General features: G+C 40.6%; 2 protein-coding genes across 3 annotated transcripts in view; both read left to right on the top strand.

Annotated features, from left to right (window-relative positions):
• Positions 1-227: 227 nt before the first annotated feature.
• Positions 228-7,311, top strand: LOC130177737 (CD209 antigen-like protein A). The gene is made up of 6 exons (XM_056389664.1): positions 228-237; positions 3,039-3,140; positions 4,205-4,375; positions 4,711-4,853; positions 5,481-5,584; positions 6,253-7,311. Exons 3-6 carry the CDS (start codon positions 4,333-4,335, stop codon positions 6,407-6,409), a joined length of 447 nt encoding a protein of 148 aa, XP_056245639.1. The 5' UTR covers positions 228-237; positions 3,039-3,140; positions 4,205-4,332; the 3' UTR covers positions 6,410-7,311.
• Positions 7,312-15,004: 7,693 nt separating this feature from the next.
• The window catches only part of plekhm3 (pleckstrin homology domain containing, family M, member 3), a 60,494-nt gene continuing 52,549 nt past the window's right edge, over positions 15,005-22,949 (top strand). Inside the window, exons 1-2 of one of the 2 annotated variants that reach the window (XM_056389458.1) lie at positions 15,005-15,041; positions 17,640-18,731. In XM_056389458.1, coding sequence (XP_056245433.1) covers positions 18,209-18,731 — 523 coding nt within the window. In that variant the 5' untranslated portion in view covers positions 15,005-15,041; positions 17,640-18,208. Of the gene's footprint in view, positions 15,042-16,754; positions 17,427-17,639; positions 18,732-22,949 lie in introns of those variants that run through there. The other variant, XM_056389457.1, reaches the window with a different exon arrangement.

Here is a 22,949-nt window from a genome sequence, read left to right on the forward strand (position 1 = left end):
CTTCATCTGCCGTCCCTGCTCCTCACCATGCTTCCTGCAGTTCCCTCTGGTGAGTGCAGCTCACTGTTGTGGTTCGCAGGTTTATACGTCTCTTATTTACCACGCAAGTGTCCAAACGGTGTCACGCTCTCTTCTTCCAGGCTCTTCACGTCACCTTGTGCTGAAATTAGGACCAAACTAGTGCCGCAGATCCCAGCCTTCAGCCCTCTGAGTGGCTGTGATGAGCGCCAGTATACGGTATGAACCAGTCTCCAAAATCTCTTCCAGTGAATAGATGTAATATATTTATCAGTGTCTCTATTATAATTCCTGTTCCAGCTTGTGTCAGCCACCCCTCTAACCATCCAAGCCAACCACAAAACCAGGACCACTTTATTTCAGATAGACCAGACTTGAAATGTGTCCTGCTCTGTTTACAATATGAAAATCAGTTTTTGTTTAGATTATTTATTTCTGCGGTCATACTTTACTTCAAAGTATAAAATTCAATTTATTTAGTTCATATGAAGGAATATTAGGAATTAATGTGTAACGATCTGATTTCCATCCACCTGTGTTTGTGAATGATTGTTTTGATTCTTGGAGCTGACCAATGAATGGGCTTGACTCGGCTACAGACTCTCCACCTGTAACACCTAACGAGCTCAGGTGCTGAAGTTACAGCTCGTTCAAAATGCCACTGTTTGTACCTTTCTTATAGAATAGTTCATAGTGGAACAGCGTCCTCGTTAGTCGTGGTAGTATTAATTGAAAACTGTTTTTTAGATTAGATTAGATTAGATTAGATTCAACTTTATTGTCATTGCACAGAGTACACGTACTAAGACAACGAAATGCAGTTAGTATCTAACCAGAAGTGCAAAAGAGCAGTTAAAGTGCAAGTGTGTGCTGTACAGGTATGTAAAGTGAGGGTGTGCATAAGTAAAGTGGAGATGTGCATATGTAGGGTACAATAAATTACACTGTGAATTACAATGAATTACAATGATGAGGTAGCGAATTACATGATGAGGTAGCGGGAATAAATACAGTGAGTGCTAGACAATGAGTAGAGACGGTTCAGAACAGTTCAGTGCAAGGTTAGGTGGCTGAGGGGGTTGGTGTGGCAGTCACAGTCTCTGGGTTGTGTGTGTGGGGGGGGGGACACCGGGGTTGTGAGTTCAGCAGGGTGACCGCTGCAGGGAAGAAGCTTTTCCTGAACCTGCTGGTCCTGGAGCGGAGAACCCTGTAGCGTTTCCCTGAGGGGAGGAGGGAAAACAGTCTGTGGCTGGGGTGAGAGCTGTCCCTCACGATGCTGCGCGCTTTCCGCAGACACCTCTTGCTCTGGACAGCCTCGATAGAGGGGAGGGGAGAACCGGTGATGCGTTGGGCGGTTTTCACCACCCTCTGGAGTGACTTCTGGTCCGCGATAGAGCAGCTACCATACCACACCGAGATGCAGTTGGTGAGGATGCTCTCGATGGTGCAGCGGTAGAAGTTCACCAGGATCTGAGGTGACAGGTGGGCCTTCTTGAGTCTCCTCAGGAAGAAGAGACGCTGGTGAGCCTTCTTGACCAGGGTTGAGGTGTTGAGAGACCAGGAGAGGTCCTCGGAGATGTGGACACCCAGGAACTTGAAGCTGGTGACACGCTCAACCTCCGTCTCGTTGATGAGCAGGGGGGCGGGTGTGTCACTCCTCTTCCTGAAGTCCACAATGAGTTCTTTGGTCTTCTTGATGTTGAGGGCCAGGTTGTTGTCAGCGCACCACTCTGCCAGATGCTGGACCTCTTCTCTGTACGCTGACTCATCGTTGTTTCTGATGAGGCCAATCACCGTTGTGTCGTCTGCAAACTTGACGATGGAGTTGGAACCATGTACAGGTGTGCAGTCGTAGGTGAAGAGGGAGTAGAGGAGAGGACTCAGCACGCAGCCTTGAGGGACGCCGGTGTTCAGGGTGAGGGTAGAGGAGGTGTGGTTTCCTAGCCTAACAGACTGGGGTCTGTTGGTCAAGAAGTCCAGTATCCAGTTACAGAGGGAAGCGTTGATACCCAGGTCGCTGAGTTTACTCTTGTAACCACCTGTTATGTTGCTGGCTTGTTATCTTCCAGCGTATTGGCTCTACCAGCTGCTCAAATGAAGCAGCTTGTTCTTACACAGCTGATTTTAAATGTGGCCTTGATGCTTGTACAGCACTTTGGTGAAGTTGTTATTGTTTTTAAATTGGCTTAATAAACAAATGTGACGGACTCTATCTTGTATCTAAGTCAACATTAGCAGAATAAACATGTTGCTATGAGCAACTAACAAAAAGCCCACATTTCCATCGGAGGATCATAAGAAATGAAACTTGTTGATTTCTAACTGCACTGTATAGGCCTCACAATGTTTAGTAACCTGTGTGGCAGGGGGGGGGGGGGGCACTAGGACCCATGAAGACCAATAGAAGAGCAGCAGCCAATTAAAGAGCATCAGCAAACTGATCATTAAGCCACCGGGGAGCAGGTGTTTCAGACTCCCTTCAGAGTCTGGACTGTCTGCTCCTCGTTGTGCTGCTCCCAATTTGTTTGTTCTGTGAACTGGTGGCTTAGGTCTTAATTAAATAAAATGTAAATTCAAATTGTAAAGGCAAAATGGCCCAAATATAAGGTTTATTAAACCATTTGATTCATGCAGCTCCAGAAATAAAGTAACAGCGTGGATACAGGTCCACAGAGAAGTAAAGTTTCTCAAAACGTCATCGAGCGCTCTTCTGTGTAGATAGATGTTTGATAATAATGTTGGTTTCAAAGTCTGTGGCAGAGAATTGTTGCACAAACCTCTTTGCACCTTTGTGACTTCCTCCTGAGTTGGTGAGAATGTGTCATGATTCAGAGCTGTCATTCTCTGAGAAAGCTGGACGCATTACGAGCGATGGAGGAAATCTATGTCAATGTTGAAGACATCAAACCTTCAATAAGTCAGACGAGTAAAAACGTTCAGACAATGTGACTGAGCTGAGAATAAATCTGTGTAATCATCTGTCGTTACTGTATTTACTCACTGGTCTTTTCTCTGTTCAGGTCCCAGGAGCTCTGAGAGGAGATTTCATGGAGCTGTTGTTCTCTCTCTGAGTCTGCTGAGTGTTCTCCTGTTGGCTGGGCTCATTGTCCTCGGTGTCCACTGTGAGTCTGGTTTCATGTTGTGTTGCCCTGCCTTTTATGTTCTTATTGCCCCCTTCAAGTACTCTTAACTGCTGCGTTGTTGTCACATCACAAAGTTACAGAAGTCCTTCAGCTGGTTTTAAGGTTCAGTGTCTGAATACAGGCTGTGTGCGTTTCTATGTGGACTGAGGCTTTGATACTTTCACAGTATTAATATAGAACCTAGACCTGATCTATAATCCAACAACACATGGAAATCTCACTTTATACAATATGGAACCTTAAGTGAAAAGTGTCATATAAAAAGTTCAATACTGATTTTAAAAAATAGGAATTTTTACCAAGGTAGTAGATATGCATATTCAAGCAGTTAAAACAGCAAATCTGTGTAAGTAGAGTTTTGTATCTTGTGTTAAGTAAACAAGTCTCTTTTGAGTATTCAAGTTTTTATTGGTACAAGGAAACAAACGACATCCATCTACATCCATCTACATACATATATATATTAATTCTGCATTAAAAAGGTGGCATTGCTTCAAAGTCATGGTTTTTCTAATATCTACTTTGAAATGAGGAACTAAGAAAACGAAGTACATAAGAGGAAATTCACATATCCAGACCATGTTTTAATCTAACGAGCGTGTACCCCATAGGATTCTTTTTGTCATGTTTTGCCATGGCAGACACTTTTTGTTAGTTTTGTTTTGGACTTTTGCACTTCCTGTTTTATTTTGTATTGGTTTCCTTGTGTGTCTGTGTTTTGCTTCTTGTCTTGGTCTCGCTTCTGTGTAGTAATTGTCTGCCCCGCCCTAATATGTTTCACCTGTGTGCAATCACCTTGCCTCCTGTGTCTATATAGTCTTTGTGCTCCCCTTTGTCTGGGTCGGTTCGCCTGTTATCTTCACGTTTTGTTCATGTCTGTTCATGTCACGTTCACGTCTGGATTTTTGGTTAAATAAACCTGCCTGCACTGTCTCCCAAGAATTGACTGCATTTGGGTCCAACTTACCTCAATACCTTGACACTTTTGTGTCTGGTTCTGTGATCTTGTAATAAACGTAAAGGCGTCTCTTGGTTTATTTCAGACCATAAAAATTCAAATACAGGACTCTCCGCTGGAGAAGCCAACCACACTGAGTGTCTTCAGGCCAGTGACATCAAACTCTCCTCCCTGACTGAAGAGAGAGACCAGCTGAATATCAGTCTCTCTGAAATGACTAAAGAGCTGAAGAGGCTTCAGAGTTTGTCCAAACAGAGTGAGTGTTTGCCTGTGTGGTTTCTGCACAGCTCTCTCTTTATATCTATGAAGCCTGAACGGATCCTCTGTTCTACAGTGTAAAGACTGTGATCTACTTAATGATGATGCAACTTGTGATATCCAAGTTACACTATTTTCACTTCCAAGGAACCTTTTTATTGTTCTGATGTGCATCATGTGTGTGTTAAGTTAGTAACTGGACTAAAAGTAAACAGCGAGGAGTCATTAGAAGCAGCATGACTTTGACTTTTGAGCGTTACAACACCTTCAAATGAGGAATTTGGAGTATTGACATATTGGACACATATGACTTTTGTTTGACTCATCTTACAGAGAAAACGTGTCCTGAAAAATGGAGGATGTTCAGCGGTACCTGTTATCTCCTCTCCACTCAGTCTGGTTCTTGGGAAAAAGGCAGAGAGGACTGCAGAGCCAGAGGAGCAGCTCTGGTGATCATAAACAGTCTTGAAGAGCAGGTACAATGTGTATATTTGGGCATTTTTAAATTTTTTTTAATCATTTTGTTCAGGGTTCAATGAAATACAATTCCTGATTGCTTTTCTGGTGAAAGTTATGAATGTGATTATGGATCTGTGAGACTGAAGATTGACCGTCGCTATGATCTCAATAGGAGGACTAATACCAAAAAGGTCTTAAAGGCAGAATCCAAATGTCCGAACCTCTGTGGGCAACAAACATTAGAACAAAAGAGCCTACTGTTTCTAAACAGGTCACATCCATTCTGTAAAGTTTTGCAAAGGCACATGGTGTTGTCCATGATGCTATGGCACAAATGTCTCCCAAAAGAACCCCCTTCAGTGCAGCCCATGCAGTAGCGACACTTCTTCATTGTTCACATAAGGTCTCGAGTGAAGGCAGAATGAAGGAACTAAGGAACAGAGTGAGGTCGAGACAGATCCACATTTAGCAGCGACTAAAGTAAAGTCGGACACCAGCATGTGTCGCATTGATCTCCTGTCTCTACCAGAGTTCCTGCACCGTGGTTTGGTAAACACATTTAGAGGATTAAATGAGCGCAGTGGTTTCATTTCAGTGATCTTGATTTTTGTGTTTGTTTGTTTGTTCTTTTCGGCTTGAAACAGACACTCCTTACTGGATTTGCTGCCGGAAAACGGTGGATTGGTTTGACTGACAGGGACGAGGAGGGGACCTGGAAATGGATTGATGGAACTCCATTGACTCAAAGGTCAGACTTGAATGTTTTTCTACTGAGTGCTTTTGGAGAGCGTTTGCTGTATAAGTGTGTAGTAAGACTGAAATACCTGTATGTTAATGTAATTTTAAATAATTATATATATCATATGACAGTGACGTAGCTCAATCACAGTGTTCCAGCATTTGGTGCAGACTTCTTTGACCACACCAGAGAGTGCTCTGTCCAAAGCACCATTTCATGTTTTATTTTAGACTGTTTTTTTTTTTGTTGTCCACACCAAATTGGAACTTATCACCAAATTTGATTTGCATCTCTGACTGGTGTCTTATCCAAAGCAATGACTGGTTAGGATCCTGTAGGTCTTTGTATTTAGAGTAAGAACAACTCCTTCAAATCAAACAATAATATATACTGTATGTTGTCAGTGCCCTATTTAGCAATGTTTGATTTTCTGTGCCTTCAAAATCCGTTGAAAATCACAGGCAAAAAAAGAAATCTGTTTTGCGGCAAATGCTTGAATGTCTTCAGGAACATTTCCAAACACATTCAAACGGGCTCAGGTAACTCCTCTGCTCGTAAAGCCCTCACTCGACCCTGCTCACTTGTAACTCACTTTGGATAAAAGCTTTTGTCGAATGAGACTCTGTTCATGTAAGAGGTTAATGTTGTTGTCATGCGCTTGTTCTTTAACCTTCTAGTTACTGGTGGGAAGGGCAGCCTGATAATGGTGGTGGAGATCCGCAGTGGGGGGAAGAAGACTGTGCACATATATACACTAGCAGGGATTTTGACAAAAACTGGAACGATCAGTCATGTACTGCTTCTATGAAATGGATCTGTGAGAAAATGGCTTAGCGCTGGTGTGTAATCTCCATTCATGCTTTTACAAAGACCTTTGGTATTGATTATCACTACTTCTCTACTTCTTTCTCATCAAAGTTTGGCATTGTTGAAGAACATTTCTGTGTAAACTTCTCTGCACCAGTGTGAGGATCCTCTTCCTCCATCTCTACTTTAATCATAAGTGTAATGTATATGTTTGATTGGTTATTAATGCAAGATTCTGATCATTCAACAAGTGGAAGTACACAACTGAAAGTTTCTGCCAGGCATCTGAAACTGTGTCATTTACATTGTCAATATTCCACTGCTCATGGTCTTTGGCCCACAGTTTACCACGATGCAAAAGCCACAACAAAAATACAAAAGACACAACACAAATACAAAAGATACAACACAAATACAAAAGCCACAATATAAATACAAAAGACACAACACAAATACAAAAGATACAATACAAATACAAAAGACACAACACAAATACAAAAGATACAACACAAATACAAAAGATACAATACAAATACAAAAGATACAATACAAATACAAAAGATACAACACAAATACAAAAGCCACAATATAAATACAAAAGACACAACACAAATACAAAAGATACAATACAAATACAAAAGACACAATAAACAATGCAAAAGCCACAACACAAATATAAAAGCAACAACCTGACTGCAAATCAACAACATGGATGCCACAACACTTTTGTATTTGTGTTATGGCTTTTGCACTGAGTTGACCAATCTGAGCCACCGTAGCTCTGCCCTTTTAAAGCTCTCTGTAACTCTGGTTTTTAAATTAGATGCTCACCCCTCATGGCAGAGGAACTTCATAAAGATATCAGTACATTGAAAAGTACAACAGACATTCAGTTTGTGTTTCTAATAAAGATTTATTGAAAGCTGAAATCTGTTTGAAAGTCCATCACTCTGGTTCAAGTGTTTTGTTTGAAAGCTGCTCCTACACAGTGTGACACTCGTAATTCAGTAAATTCTGTGTCTGTTACTTGACTTTTGGTTTGCATTGTGAGTCTATAAACTCCATGAAGGTAAACCAAACAACAGATCATAATTAAATATAATATATTAACTGCCTAATTAGGCGATAAAATATTTTCATTATCTTTTAAACATCATCGTGTGACACATTGCTGAAAACTGTGTTTTAAATCTAATAATCAACAAATTGTCAAATGACATAATGTTGTACAATGTGGGACCTTTTAATGTTTAGTGTAAATAACTGACAGTAGTTCAATCTGAAATATAATTGAGGATATGTAAACCTGCAACAAGCGATGTACTTATCCGATCAAAACCTTAAAACTGAACAAAAAACTTAAACATACAGACTTAACATGTGGTGTTAAAACAAGTTTGTGTCAGAATCAACAGCTGTCAGTATTTACCTTCTGCATGCTGCTCTTTAAACACTCCAAGAAAAGAGAAAACCACTGGATTTACAGAAGGAAATGAATATTTTATTTCGTTATTTTCTGAATCGTTAGTTGTTACTTTAACCAGTTTAGCAGCTACTATAAACTTCCAGCTGAGGTGAAGGCACACAGTCACATCAGGGTATTTAGAAAACCATAGATATGCTTATCCTTCTATACTTGAACACAACAGAATAAAGCATTCAACAATCACTTTCTATGTATCTAACAGGGACCTCCTGTGGCCAAGTGAATTATAACTGTTGTCTGTCAAGGACAAAAGGCGTTGTACACTCCACCTCCAACTATCATGGTCACTCCAAACTGTATTTTACAAATGTAGACTAGTTGTATACAAGCATCATTTGTAGAAGATCATATTAGACTGTTGTAAATAAGAAAATTCCTTTATAATATATAATTTTGCCATCGAATTTCTGGTTGACTAACTTACTCTGACTGTAGCTGCCTATTATCTTTGTAGCAGAATAACATTATATATGTGAACAGAAGGTGGTGCTAGTGTGGTGTCATCATGTAATGTATAGTGCTGTCCATTCAGACTGATGTGATGCAGTTACTGAGACATATCGCCAGTGAAGTGTGACTTTCATGTTGAGAAAGGAGGATGTAGTATGCAACACTTCATATGTAACTAAGACTAAGGGTGTCTTTGTTAAATGTTGAGCAGATGCAGTTAGTCCAGTCCAATAATTATGTTTCCTTCCACATTGTTGGTATCCATTATGTATTCACAGTTTTTAATTTATTATTAAATAATGTCCTAAAACAAATGATGGATAGACAGATGGAGATTTAGTCCTTTGTAAATGTAATTTAGTTTATCTGATAATAATGCTGCTTCAAAAAGTGTGGCAGTAATTGTCACTTAAAATATTCATGACTTCTTCAGAAGTTGAAGGTGAGAAATAGAAAAAAAACAAAACTTCAATCATTTACATGAACTGTGCTGCAGAGCTGTCATTCTCTGAGAAGGCTTGACATTCAGAGCGATGGACGAAATCTATGTCAACTTTGAACCCATCAAACCTGTCGACCCAAAACCTTCAACAACTCAGACAGGTAAAATTGTTCAGACATTGAGGCTGAGGATAAATCTGTGTAATCATCTGTTGTTACTGTATTTACTCACTGGTCTTTTCTCTGTTCAGGTCCCAGGAGCTCTGAGAGGAGATTTCATGGAGCTGTTGTTCTCTCTCTGAGTCTGCTGAGTGTTCTCCTGTTGGCTGGGCTCATTGTCCTCGGTGTCCACCGTGAGTCAGAAATCATTTTTGGAGCCTTATTCTGCTCATATTTTAATAAGATGCGTACTTTAGTTTGTCATCTATATTGTGTTATCCTGCCTTTATGCTTTTATTGCCCCCCCTCATGTTTTCTTAATTGGTTTCAGGCGTTTTCTCCGTTTTGTTTGTTTGTTTTGAAACTCAAAGCAGCTTTTTAATTGAAAAAGTTGAATACTGATGATTTATATCAATATATTTGCTGGGGAAAAGACAAGGTCCTATATTAAAAAAATGAACAGTGGTGTACCATTACTTGTATTTTACAATTTGATGATATGATTATTTTTATTCTACTTAATCAGAGGTGTTTGGATTTATTATCCACTGTGTAATACCTACTGTTCTTCAGGTGCTAATGCACTGAAAACATTTTCACCCACAGAAAGTGTTTAATCCACAACTTCTCAAGAAGGACATGCGTCTTTTCTGATCTTTAAAATCTTTTGTTGACTCATCTTACAGGCAGCGGTCAAGAGGAAGTCTGCAGCTCAGAGGCAGTTGTTCCCTCAGCCGGCACCTCCACCTACATCTGCCACATCGCCTGTTGTCCCCAACCGCGGCCCTGTCATCGCTCCATTTCTATTTCTAACCCCACAAGTACCTGGAGCCCAACAGATCGCTCCTTCTGGTCCGCCTCCCTCCCCACCACCTGCCGACAGGGCTTACACCCGGACAGTTGAAAAGAATAAATGTAGTCAGTGCCACCAGCCCAGTCAGTATTATGTGTTCGCCAATGCTGGATTACCAAGATGCCCACAGACCCCAGATCCCTTGGGGCCCCAAATGCTTCAGGCTTACTACATATAATTTGTGTCTACATAATTTGGCCTAGTTTGCTATCTTAAGCACATTGGACGTTAGACTGTCATAAAAACTACAATAAAAGTGTCCTGAAATCTGAAACAGAAGAGAAAACAATGGATTTTAATTTGAAAGAAAAGAAATCTGTGTGCCCTTCTTGAAGACCTAATAATTTTGTCTCTTGTTAAAACAATGTTAGAGGCCAGTTGTCATGTTCTGAGCACTTTAAAATCTTTGTCTATGTGATCATAAAAATTAAACTCAAAATCAAACCTTGCTGACAACTCCAGTACTAAATGAACCTTGAGGTGAGATTGTTTGTCTATATCTAATATTCATTGTGATTTTTAAAAGTTCTGTTAAGAGGATTCCTGAATTTATTCTGGTCCATCTTGAATAAACTGGTGCTATTTCACATGAATGCCACTAGATGGAGCTATTGAAAAGTGAAACATGTAGTGCCACAAAATGAGTTTGTGTATTTGCACAGAATAGGGAAGGCGTCCTGTGAACAATATTTACTGATTATATTGAATTTTGTGTGTTGCACTGGAAGTTAGCAGTATCCAGTGTCATGTTTACATGTCTTTGTGTATATTTGTGTTTGTATTTATTCTTGCCTTGCTTTATTTGTGGCTGGAGTTGATTTGCTTGATTGTTTTAATGATCTATATTTGCCTTTGTTATGTTGTTGTTATTAGGGCCTTGTGTTTTCTTGTCGCTTCATCCGTGCTCAGTTGTGCATTTTATGTTCATATTTATTATGCTCTTATCTTTTTGCCAACTGTTGCATATGTTGGTGAGTTTTATTTTTTTGCATTTGTGCTTGATTTGTATTTGTGTTTGCACTTTGCACTTGTATCTGTGTGTGTGTGTGTATGTGTGTGTGTGGGTGTACAGGTGTACTCTGTGGCCCTTGTGGACCCTCGACATGATTAGGGGTCCAGCAGGAGTCTCAGAGCAGGGAGCAGGAGCGCACAGGAGCTGATGGAGTCTTGAGCCTGGAGCTGGTTTCTATTGTCCCCAGTAATTGGATTTGGTCTGGGAGGAGAGATGACTGCCAGTGAGAGCCTGCGATCATTAGGTGTGAATGAGACGTGTGGTGCCAAGGCTGAACACACACACACACACACACACACAGACACACAGATTGGTATTGTGCTGCTCAATAGACACCAAATACACGCACACATGTGTCCACACTGCTCTGGTCCAAACTGAAATTGCTGTATTTATGTCAAGCAGCAGTCTACCTGTGTTTTCAGATATTTCTTTTAGAAGCTCACCTCCTCACTAAAACATTATAATAAACAGGACAACAGCTGAATCTCTTCATCATCTTCTTATGGTCACCTGCCGTAATAATATAGTAAAACCCACTGTATTTCTGAGTGTTTCATGAAGCAAGACAAGGAGTTAAGACAGGCTTACAGTACTTCAGTTAAATAGGCTTTTTAGCACAAAACTCCGTTTTTTTTTTTCATAGCAGTGGCTTTGTTCCTTCACCTACCTGCTGAGTCAATTTGGGACTTTACTGTTAACCTGAATGTTCGGAGTTGTCGTTCATACACCTGTGTGAAAGTACCGAAAACTTCTGCTTGTGTTGTGCTGCAGTTGAAGGTGAAGTTTGTGTCTGTGTAAGTGGGTCTTCATGAGGAGAGGGCAGGTCAAAATGTGCTTCCTCACAGGGCTGGCTGATTGTACGGCAGGTAAACAGTGGCTGTGACGTTTGGAAGAGAGAAGAGAGGATAAGCCTTTTGATTTATGTGACAGTCTGAGATTATCATTGATAAAATCGTAAGAAAAGGAGGGTTGGCAATTTTTTACATATATAAAGGGGTGCACAATGAGCATTGAGCTTCATGGAGTAATGCTTTTTCTTAAGCAGTAACAACAGCAGCACTCTTTCTCATAGACATCTTTAGCATAACACTTAGGCTACTTGTGTTAGTGTTTCCTCCTATGAAACCTGTCAGGTCATATAACCGACACGCAGCAGTTGCGTTGGAGGAGAGCAGATTATTTGCACGTAAAAAAAAAAAGAAACAGCTTTTGTTTTTGTATGTGCATGTCCAAGTTAATCAGTGAGGGAGAAACATTTTACTGAACACACACATACACGTGCAATGTTTCCATGGGGACCAAGCAGCCACTCTGTTCTTCAATAGCGGGTGAGTGAGTCGAGGTAGACGGCTATTGTGTTGTGTGTGTGTTCGGGGGGTCGGGGTGGCGGTTCGAGAGGGGTTAGGGGGAGCAGTATTAAACAACACACTAGACAGATGAAAGCACTGCACATCCTTAAATCTAATCATAATTTAGTCATCACTAGAAGATGGTATGATCAAAATAAAGCAGGAAATAGGCAAGACTGACAGGACAGAGAAATAGCTGAGTGCATGAGTCAAGGGAAGGGAGCTGTGAGATTGCTGTTTGATAGAAAATGATGGATCCTCATGGACAGAGATGGCCTTATTCCTAAAGCTGATGCTTATTTGTTGCATCAATCCCTATATCCAGGCAAAGGCACTTAGCCTGAAAGGATTTCTAAAGCTCAGATGTGGCTACACTGCTACAAAGACAGTGACTTAGTCTGAACCACTAAAATCTGGACTCCATTCATGCCTTTTATATGTAAAATTATGACCAAACAAATTACAAAAGCTACATGGAAATAGCAAGTAAAAGGGCCAAAATGTAGCAAATTTTCTCCAATAAGCAAAAATGTTTCTAAAAACAGAAAATTATATGTCCATTAAGAATTTTTGTGTTGAACAGAAAGCATGTTAATACTGGAATAAGATGTTCCTCCTCCTGTTTTTTTTTTTGCTTCTGCAAAACATGTTTCCAAACATTACAAATTCTGAAAAAAAAGGAAGAGAAACATCAGAAGATCACCAGGATCTACCACTTCATATCTGAGACATGTAGGACCATTATTGTGCAACAATGCTACAGACAAAGTAACACAGTAGAGCCCATCGGGGCGACATGACCCTCCTCGCCTCCACTGTGCAGAACTATTTAGACAAAGAGCACTCAGAGAAAAGATGAGGAGATGGGGGTCCATCTGGGGTTTTCTCAAATGGGCCTTTGAAAGCCAATAATGATATTTCTTGGATTAGACCTACTGTTAATAAGTAATTGGGGCTTTCAACTACTCAAATTTACTCTCTCCCTGATAAAACATCCAGATAATGATATTTTTGCCTTATTTTCCTGAGACTATTTTGTATTTTGTTTGTGAAACAGGATTGATTATTTATCATGGAACAAAGTTTAAAAAAAAGTGTGTAAAAGTATTAATTAAATTATTTCATTTTCCAGGACTGGGGCCCTGTTATGTTTTCGTAAATATATAACTAACTTGAATGATTGTTGATATTTTGGCACAAATCTGGTCATGGTTCACTTCGTTCATTCTCAGTTCAGTGTTCTTGTTTACAGTTTAATTTTCTCATTTATGAGTTCTTTTTAAATTCACGGTTTGTTATTTTTTTCTTCATCGATATTACTTGAGTTCAGTCACCAAGTAATTGATTTGGCGCAGATTTTTATGACAGGACTGCGTAATATTCGTAAACACTGGGTCATGACCGGAGTTACTGATGGTTAATTGGTCTGATGTTTCATCTGCAGCCCTAGTTCGCAGGGACGCTCATCATGTCCTGTGGATGCCTGTTGAATTAAGCAGAATATCAAAATTATGCCTACTGAGCAATTAAACAAATTAAAGCTAAATTTGACAGGGCCTTGAGATTATGTGGAAAAAAAGAAAAAAGAAATTCCTTTTTTTGTGTATTTGTTTGCATTTAAACAAACAAAATTGCAAAGTAATTTTTACCTTGGCCTTTGGTTTCCATGAAAGTCTTGGGGCACTTGTCGTCTTTGCATAATGAGCAATCCTGCCTTGTTCAAGCTTTTATATAGACAAAAACACAACTGGCTTGTCTGTGGAATTCAGAAAGAGTCTGTGGATAACTACTTTCCCTTTCACACTATTCAACAACTAGGTGGAAACAGGCCTCAAACAGCATTACAAAAAGGACCATGCAGATGCTCGGTGCAACATTCACCCATACGTACTCCCTCTATTTAGTTTTCTTAAAGTCAGCTACACCTGCAAATAGCGTTAATACAAGTCAAATTATTAACGCTGCCTATCTGTGATAACAGTCACATTCTGTTGATTTACAGATACATGTTTTGAACATCCTTTCAAAGTCCTTTATTGGCCCCACATATCAGTTTAGCTGTAGTTGGAACACAGGTTGTAGGAGGATTACAGTGTTCCTCTTGAATGATGTTTCTGTCTGTCGGACTGACACTTTGGGTGCTGGGGCAGCTTCAAGCAGCCCATTAGGGAGAAACTATTCTCCACCTCTGCTTTGTCCTCCACTCTCCAGTCCTCTTGCCATCTTGGTAGGATTCTTCTGTCGAATGTGTTGGGGCAGACGTAAACCACAACCTTTCTTTGTGAGACTAAAATAGTAGGGATTTTTTTTCATTATCCCATTTCATGATAATGAAAATAATGGAGATGTCCTTCGCATAAATCCAATAACAAAATTGGCTTGATGCGTAATAAGAATGACGAATATATATATATATAATATAGTCATGAGCTGAATGAAACAATGGTAATGAATGCTGTTGAGTTGGTAGTGAAGTATAATTTTGAGGTACTTGTACTTCTATATAGGTTATTATATACTTTTTACTCCAAAATATGTATTTGATAAAATAAATTATGATTTACTATTAAAGGCTAAGGTTAGATAAGACTGTATTGACAAGCTGCTCAGCAGTATATAAAGTAATTAAAATTAGACCCACCTTAAGCTGCACATTATGGTGATGTATAACTTAATACATCAAAATCTTCCAATAATTTCCAATACTATTTATTTATATATATACTATACTTTTCTATTTTTACATGAGTAAAACATCTAAGTACTTTCCACCACTGGTGCATATTGTAAGTAAACAACATTGTGTTTTATGTGTCACACGGAACCTTTATCATGAAGCCTCAGTTTCATTCCGGGGGTTTTATCGGTGCTGGACCGTCAAATGACATAATGGTAAACACAGTAAGGTGAGTCTCGGTTTATGTTTTACAGCTTGTGCACGGCACCAGTTTCACCACAAGACAAATCCGGTCCAGATCCACGGATACGTGGTTTTAATTTGAGCGAGCGACCGGTTTTTTATCTTTTGTTGAAACGACATTATTCGAGGATGGAGAGATGCTAGCGTTAGCTGCTAGCTAACTAGCCCCGGCTCACTTCACATTAGCTGGGGATAAAAACAGGCCTTGTTCGGCCAGCTGTGGGGACAGTTCCCCGATTTTACACATGTATACACGGCGTGTGTGTGTGTGTCGTGATAAACCGGGTCTATCAGCGAGGTAGCACATATAGCAGAGGTTGATGTGGCTAATGTGGCTGACCGTGGCTTCACCTCTGTCACTGTTTACTGCTGAGATGCTGACTATGTGTTTATAGATATTGGAGCAGAGACACACACACACACACACACACACAACAGTGCCGAGGCTTGAATGCGGTTGTTTTTCATTTCTAAATTGCTGCTAGCTTCATTATTATCATCACTGTGTATTTGTTTAAGGATTTAAAGAACATTATAAACAGATAATCCGCGTCAGAGCTCAGGACCAGTGATGTATTCAAAGTCTTAATATGAGCTATCCACTTCCTGTTTAAAAAGTTCTCATCACATTTTGTGTTGAAGTTCAAATTTGTCATTCCAGCTGTAAAAACATAAAAAAAAAAAAAAAAACATCTACACGATTTCAGTGCTTTAAAACAGTAAAATAACATATGAGTTTGGTGTCAGGTAATGTGCATACAGCTCAGTAAATACATACATTTATAGATTACATACATATTTACATAGTTCGGCTTGGTACACTTGTGCATCGTTTTTTAAGGCACTGGGCAGGTAGGCTGTTAAAAGCATCTTGGAGAGCTTGTCACGGTTCTTCTGGGGATTTAGTCTGTCTCAGTGTCGTCTGTCTTTTCATTTGATCCCAGACTGACTCCATGATGTTGAGATCAGGGCTCTGTGGGGCCCAGACCATCTGTTGCAGGACTCGTTGTTCTTCTGGTCTCTGAAGATAGTTCTTTATTAATCTGTGGCTGTTTGTTTGGGCTCGTTGTCATGATACAGAATAGATTAGACACCGCTGTGATTGTACAGCGTGATGGATACAGTTCTGTAGTAAACAAATTTCAAATAAGAAAGTGATCAAATGGTAGTTCAGTCTGATTGTCACTCAGGCTAAATTATGTGTAACCAATGCCATGTACAGATTTAGGCAACAGTGGCGAGGAGTGGAACTTGCGCTAAGTATTTATTGGACACGATCTGATTTGTCGAGTCCAGTGATTTGGCGGTTTTCCTTGTGATGAGCAGAGTCCAGGTCATTTTTTTGTCATATTTTCAAAAATCATCATTTGAAGAGAGAATGGATTCATGCTTTGAGTTTACCTCATCACTGATCAAACTATATCCGTCCCAGCTAATGTTGACTGTATTGGCCTGACAGCATGAGTGAGTCAACAGGAGGTTAGTGGGAAGATCGATGAGTAACTTACTCGATGACGATGCTCAGTGAGTTCAGAGCTGTATCTGCCGGCAGATGATGTCAGAGTAAATATGAACAATTTGTCATCTCGGGCGCAGTGAAGTTTTTATTTTATTGTCACTTTTTTCCTCAATTTTGTTTGTTTATCATCTAATGGAAATTAATGGGAAATATAATTTTACACAAAAGTAAAAAATGACTTTTAAATAGAAATTGATTCTCAACAAAATTCATTTGAGTGGTTCAGCTGCTTCATTGTAATGTTGGTACTGTTTACAGGCACAAAATGCCTTGGCGCTATGCCGCAGTCGATTGTGTGCTTTTGTGTGGTAAGCTTAATGCATGCAGTGTAAGCTAATAAATCCCCAAATAAAACCCATAAAGGCCATTAAAATCACTGTCATATCTGCGTTAATATCCTGTTTTTTTTTTTATTAACATGATAAATTGTAAGTATTCAATATGTTGGCCACCTGACGAGAAATTCAATTTCAGTGATGTAATGGCCTTTAAATAATTGATATGTGGAGAAAAGTAAAAGAGGCTGCGCTTTAGAAGAGAGGAAAATCAATGAGGAGGAGAGAGCACAAATGAGAAAGAGAGAGAGAGAGAGAGAGAGTGTGAGTGAGTGAGGGAGAGACAGAGACAGAGACAGAGGAGCAGAGAGAATCAGAAGAGACAGGCGGTCAAGCAGATGGATGGGAACCCCACCCAGGCCTGTTTCCTCTCTGCCTGCCCAGTCCAGTGATAAGCAGCAGAGGAGGAAGTCAAGTATTATTTCATCAGGACATGTGAGGGAGGATGATCATTTCTATTCGCTGCGGAAGAACCTGTGAAGCTGCAGTGTCAGTGTGAGGAAGATGCTGCAGGTGGGTAGGTAGTTCGACGCTTAAACTTGTTAAACTTGAGGCTTCAAAAACTGTCCAACTCTTAGCACAGATTTAAGGAAGCACCTGGAGCATGAGCTGGTTTTATGTATAAATTAATCACAGTATGTTTTTCTATCAGCTGTGTTTCCATTCTTTGTGTTTATTTCAGAAAGCTTCCTCTTTACTATTTCCTCATTCTCTCTTCCCTTTGTTACAGCCAAGCCACAAACAGTGTCCATCCGATGACCTCACAGCCACCTGACAGGCCAAAAGAGTGCCACTAATAAAGCTGACAGTCAGTTTTGGCTTCACATCCTCCAGAATTTGTCTCCGCTCCCTGAACATCTCAGACAGAGCAGAGGGATTTCACTGTTTTTGTAGCCCGAAGTGTGTGTATCTGGCTAAGTATCCTTTTGCCGTCCAAGTTGGCTCGATTTGGAGACTCTCAAGCTGCTGCCAGTCTTGTTTACCTCTGGCATCAAGCCGCAGTAGCTTTCTCCCTTGAGGTAGACACACACCATTGAAAAGGAAGACTAACCCTGGACGAGGGCCCTATCTCGAGGCGAGGAGCAGGACTTGGCTTCAGACATCAGTTTGTGAAGCCTGCAGACTGCTCGGATCTTCTTCACCCCTTCTTAGCTTGTCAGCATTCCTTAAACACTTGTATTTGTCCAGCTGACAGCTAGTTTGCTTTGTCGGACATGTGCATGCTGCTAACAGGGTTTTTGCGGCCATTTTGGAAAACTATCTAGTTGTGAGATTTACAGCTCAGGGGAAGACCGAGCCATGGAGGGTCTTGAGCAGCTTGACATGGTGGGTGATATCAGCCCAGCCTTGGAGGCCACAGAGGACTTTATCCACTGCATGGATGGGATACAAGGCCAAGGTCCGAGCCAGGCTCAAACAGGGAACGTCCAGCCTCCCAGGCAGCCGAAGCAGCTGCAGGAAGTGTCCAGTGCTGCGCTGGGGAAGCTGAGCTCCAGCGGTGTATGGAGCCTGCTGGCGGGGGAGCAGCCAGAAGTCGGGCCCTTGGGCCTGGCGTGGGCCGACAACTTCAGCGTGTTGGGTCTGGGGATGGGCTTGAGGCACGGCAAGAGAAGCCGGGCGCGCTCCACCAACGACCTGGCAGCCCACACCAAGGAGTGCACCAACAACACCGCCAACTCCTCGTCCAACTCCGCCTTCAAGAAGGGACACAACCGGTCCAGATCTGACGTCAACTACCGGCCGTCTGCCTACACTGACAACGGACTGCCCACAGTGGACTGCAACACCCTGAAGAACATGATCCTCAACCACCAGCAAGAGGGTGAGTACACATACACATGACTGTGAAAAAATACCTTGATTGAGTATTTTTTTTGATTGAATCAAGAAATGTATCATATCACGACACATATTTATGTCGCAATATAAAATGACATATACCATGATATAAGATTTTATCCACATTCCCTTTCCCTATTGAAAAGTATTTGATGTTAAAGGTAAGAAAACTGAAAACTTGTCACTGTCACATCTCTGGTTTTCACTGGTCCAAAATGTTTGACCAAAAAAGTTGTAATTTAGCAAATTTTTATTTATTTATTTATTTTTTTAAAAGTATATTTTTTGGGCTTTTTATGCCTTTATTTGATAGTATAGTGGAGAGAGACAGGAAACGGGGAGGCAGAGAGGGGGAATGACATGCAGCGAAGGGCCGTCCGATGCGGGATTCGAGCCGGGGCCAACTGCAGCGAGGACTGTAGCCTCTACACATGGGGCGCCTGCTTAGACCACTACGCTACACGACGCCCCTTTATTTTTTTTTTTATATTGGTCACTGATATCCTGAAATATCTTCTCCTGTGGCTGTCATGACATACCATGTGATCAGGGCGATACAGAGTACACGCTGATGCCGTCAGATCCATTCAGGTATAAAACATATTGACACACCCATCGGAAGCCTGTGGTAGTAAAATGAGACTGATGTGTTCTGATGTGTTGTGTGATGACGTCTCCTGGATTATCTAAAGTAGCTGTGTCACAGTTTCAGAATTTTTCAAGTGCAATATTTCACTGCTGTGGGCACCACAAACAAACATAACCACCGTGGCAGAAGTCTCAGCGGCAGACACATCAAAACCTTTAAATGAAAATACGACTTTCTGCAAAACTGGCACTAAAGAGAAGTGGGAAAATATGTTCATCTTGGGTGAACAGACTCTTTCCTAACTGGGCGTTTATGGTGTAGAGAGCTGTTGTTGCTTTGACTCATTAAACATGACGCCATGTCCTCAGGTGACGAACTCATTAAACCTGAAGTATTCCTAATTCAAGCCAAAAGGGCCGGCCCCTACCTGTCAGGAATATGTACACCTCCTCCTTGCTGCAACGCTCTGATCAACTGTCCATTCACTGGAAAGCTTTTCTCAGCCTTTGAGAGGCTTTTGGAGGACAGAAGTCCTGGACTATTTGTGCTGCAGATCGGGGCGTATGCTGTACTTATGTTGAAGCATCCTCAGAGAAAGCAATAATGACAGAAGATGATGATAACTTGAAATGACACAGCTGTGCTATGATAGTCAGTATTCAGGCAGAGAGCTCAAACACACACACACACACACACACACACACACACACACACACACACACAGACACACACACCATTTGTTTGTGTGTTTTGGCCATCTGAAGGCCTAAGGAGATCCTAAGGGATCCTGAGGGATAATAGCCTGTAATCCTGTCAGCAAATGGACTCAAATGAGGCGAGAGAAGAGGCAACCCAATTACCCGGCTCCTAACACTGGCAGGATTATTTAGTATTAGCATATGTGTGAAAAGGCATCAGGTTATTTAGTTTGGCTGGATGTGTATTGAAAGGAGAGAAGTAGGAAAAGGATGGTAATAAGCAGAAGGCAGAGTGATTTGGCTCGGCCTCGCTATGTCTCTTCATTCACACCGAAGAAAGTGGCCTGTTTGCCTTTCCATTAGTGACAGCTGGGGATGTTTAGATGGTAAATGGAAATGATGATGATTATTATCATGTACAGAATGTGTATATAAGACCAAACAGTATTTATTAAAGAACTCTGGGGGCTGCATTAATCTGATTTATATATTATGATTTTTATAAATAAAAGGTCTATTGTGGCTGCATGTTTAGTAGCAAGTAATTTTATTTTCATTAAAATTCAAGGTTTATGCAACAGTTTTGTTGGCAGCTTTAAATGTGAAATGATGCACCTGTTAATCAAACTGAAAAAGCAAAAAAAAAAAAAAAACAACTAAGGAGCTCACTAAGTTGCATTATGAGCAGGATTTAATACACCAGACGCCAAATGTTAACAGGAAATCTATTGGTAACGCACACTCTTTTCCAAATGAGAGTATATGGAAGAATTAAAAAAAAGTAATACAATTTTACATTCACTGATGCTACTTGTGCTGAAGCAGTTATTTAAATCAATCAACCACAAAACATTAATCAAACCATTTTGATAAATAATTTATTGTCTAAGTCGACAGTAAGAAACTATTTGAAGATGTGACCTTGGGCTCTGGTGATTGTGGCATTTTTCATTATTTTCTGACATTTTAAAGACTGAACAATTGAAAGTTTCAGATTGTATGACACACAAAAAGTTTGAGAAGCTCTGGCCTGTCAGACTTCCCAGCTGCAGGGGTGCAGACTGGTAGTTCAGCAGGAATGCATAGAGAAACAGTTATCTTTTCCAAGAGTCTTGTGCTGGCCTGAAAATGTGGTATTGCGGGATCCCAACACTGGTAACCCAGTGAACTAAATAACTAACTAATACAATGTTCAGATACAACGTGCAACAAATATTACCCTCAAAGTATTCAAGCAAGTTTGACCACTGATGTTTCTTTGGTCTTTGTTTATTATCTGCAAATAACCAGTAGACATGTGCCCTGACTAACAGTATGAATATTTGCCAAACAACACACACTGACTGCTTGTGTGTGTCTGTGTGTGTGTGTGTGTGTGTGTGTGAAGTTTCCGTGTGTACACAGAGCTTGTGCATACAGTAAAGTCTCATCTTGAGTAATTTTTAGTCATCCAAAGCAGGTCCAGTTGTTTCGCTTATTTTTCCACAGGTCTGTCTCTGTGTTGTTGCCTCTGGCTCAGTACAATAATTAAACGTAGTGGAATTTTCTCTGATTATGAAACATAAGTTTGGGACAAACCTGAAGATGGACTGAAACATGCAAAAACTGGACAAACCACATATACATATGGAGGTGGTTTCCGCCAATTTTTTTTTTTTTAGTTGGTTAGTCTTTGACGGTTGCGGAGGAGCATAAACTTATTTATATATTTGATTAAATCATCTGGAAACTCACGACCTTCTAGGCCTTCAGAGAAAGCCAAACTAATCAGAATTTTAAATGTTATATTTAATTTCTTTCATTTAATAATTATTCTCTTCTAATTTGAATTTTAGACTCATTTTCCATAAAGTTTGCTTCAGAAATGAAAGGGTTACTGTCCTGATGGCCGCATGTGTTTATTTAGAAAGTGGCAGGTGAATTAACCAATCACATTTTGAGTTATAGTGCATGGGATCAAAAATCATTGCCCTGGGCCCAAAGGCTCAAAGCCAGAGCTCTCTCAAAGAGTTTAGATTTAGTTTAGATTGGTGACTTCAGTCAGTCAGTCAGTCAGTCAGTCAGTCAGTCAGTCACAGCAGAGATGACGAAGTGATAGGACAGTCTGTGATGGGATTCATTTGACAATATTAATTTGGACCCTTACAGATTAAAGGAATATAACTGGCTCTGAAGCAGTCAACAGTGGTAGCGTGTTTCCCCCGCCGTTAAGGTCGCATCTTCATCATAGTTCATTTGCATCCTTATGCTGACTCTGCATGCATTCATGCTTCCTGTTTATTTCAGTGGATGAATCTCATTCATCCATTCATGAGCGTCACTAATTAGATGTCAGCAATTGGCTGGAGAGTCATAGTCACAGAATGTGCTGTATTTTCCTACAGACACATCTGTTGTTGTATCAGAAAGCACGTAACACGTCACTCATGACACGCTTCCTTTTTCCCAATAATTCTGACCTTACTCAATATGCTGATTTACCAATGTACTTAGTCCCAGATGATGTCCTCTCTCACTCACACACACACACACACACACACACACACACACACACACACACACACAAACAGCTTTTTCTATATTTCTTTATTTCTATATGTCTCTATGCATTTTGTTATCCAGGTAGCCGCTGCAGTCTGTAGGATTTGAAAACAGCATGTAATATTATGATTGGCTCCCCCATCGGTGGGTGAGGCTGCTTGTTTAAGGCTGAAGCGGAGGTTTGTGTCCCGATTGACTTGAGGGCAGTGGCACCGGAGAGTTAGTTCGCAGCACTGAGAGAAAAGTGTTAATTCTGGTAGAAGGCTTGCGTGTATATATTAGACTATTACTGTGAGTGTGATGTCAAAACCTACCAGGTGGAGATGAAGGCTAATTGAACAGAGCAGTTTTTCTTGCCACAATGCCTAATTCT

This window comes from Seriola aureovittata, chromosome 11 (assembly GCF_021018895.1).
Source record: "Seriola aureovittata isolate HTS-2021-v1 ecotype China chromosome 11, ASM2101889v1, whole genome shotgun sequence".
NCBI classification, from domain to species: domain Eukaryota; kingdom Metazoa; phylum Chordata; class Actinopteri; order Carangiformes; family Carangidae; genus Seriola; species Seriola aureovittata.

Excerpts from the sequence above, each read along its gene's own strand:
- LOC130177737 (XM_056389664.1), top strand. The coding sequence starts at position 4,333 with ATGACTAAAGAGCTGAAGAGGCTTCAGAGTTTGTCCAAACAGA. Across the intron at positions 4,854-5,480 it reads TAAACAGTCTTGAAGAGCAG|ACACTCCTTACTGGATTTGC; the intron begins GTACAATGTGTA and ends GGCTTGAAACAG. Across the intron at positions 5,585-6,252 it reads GGAACTCCATTGACTCAAAG|TTACTGGTGGGAAGGGCAGC; the intron begins GTCAGACTTGAA and ends TTAACCTTCTAG.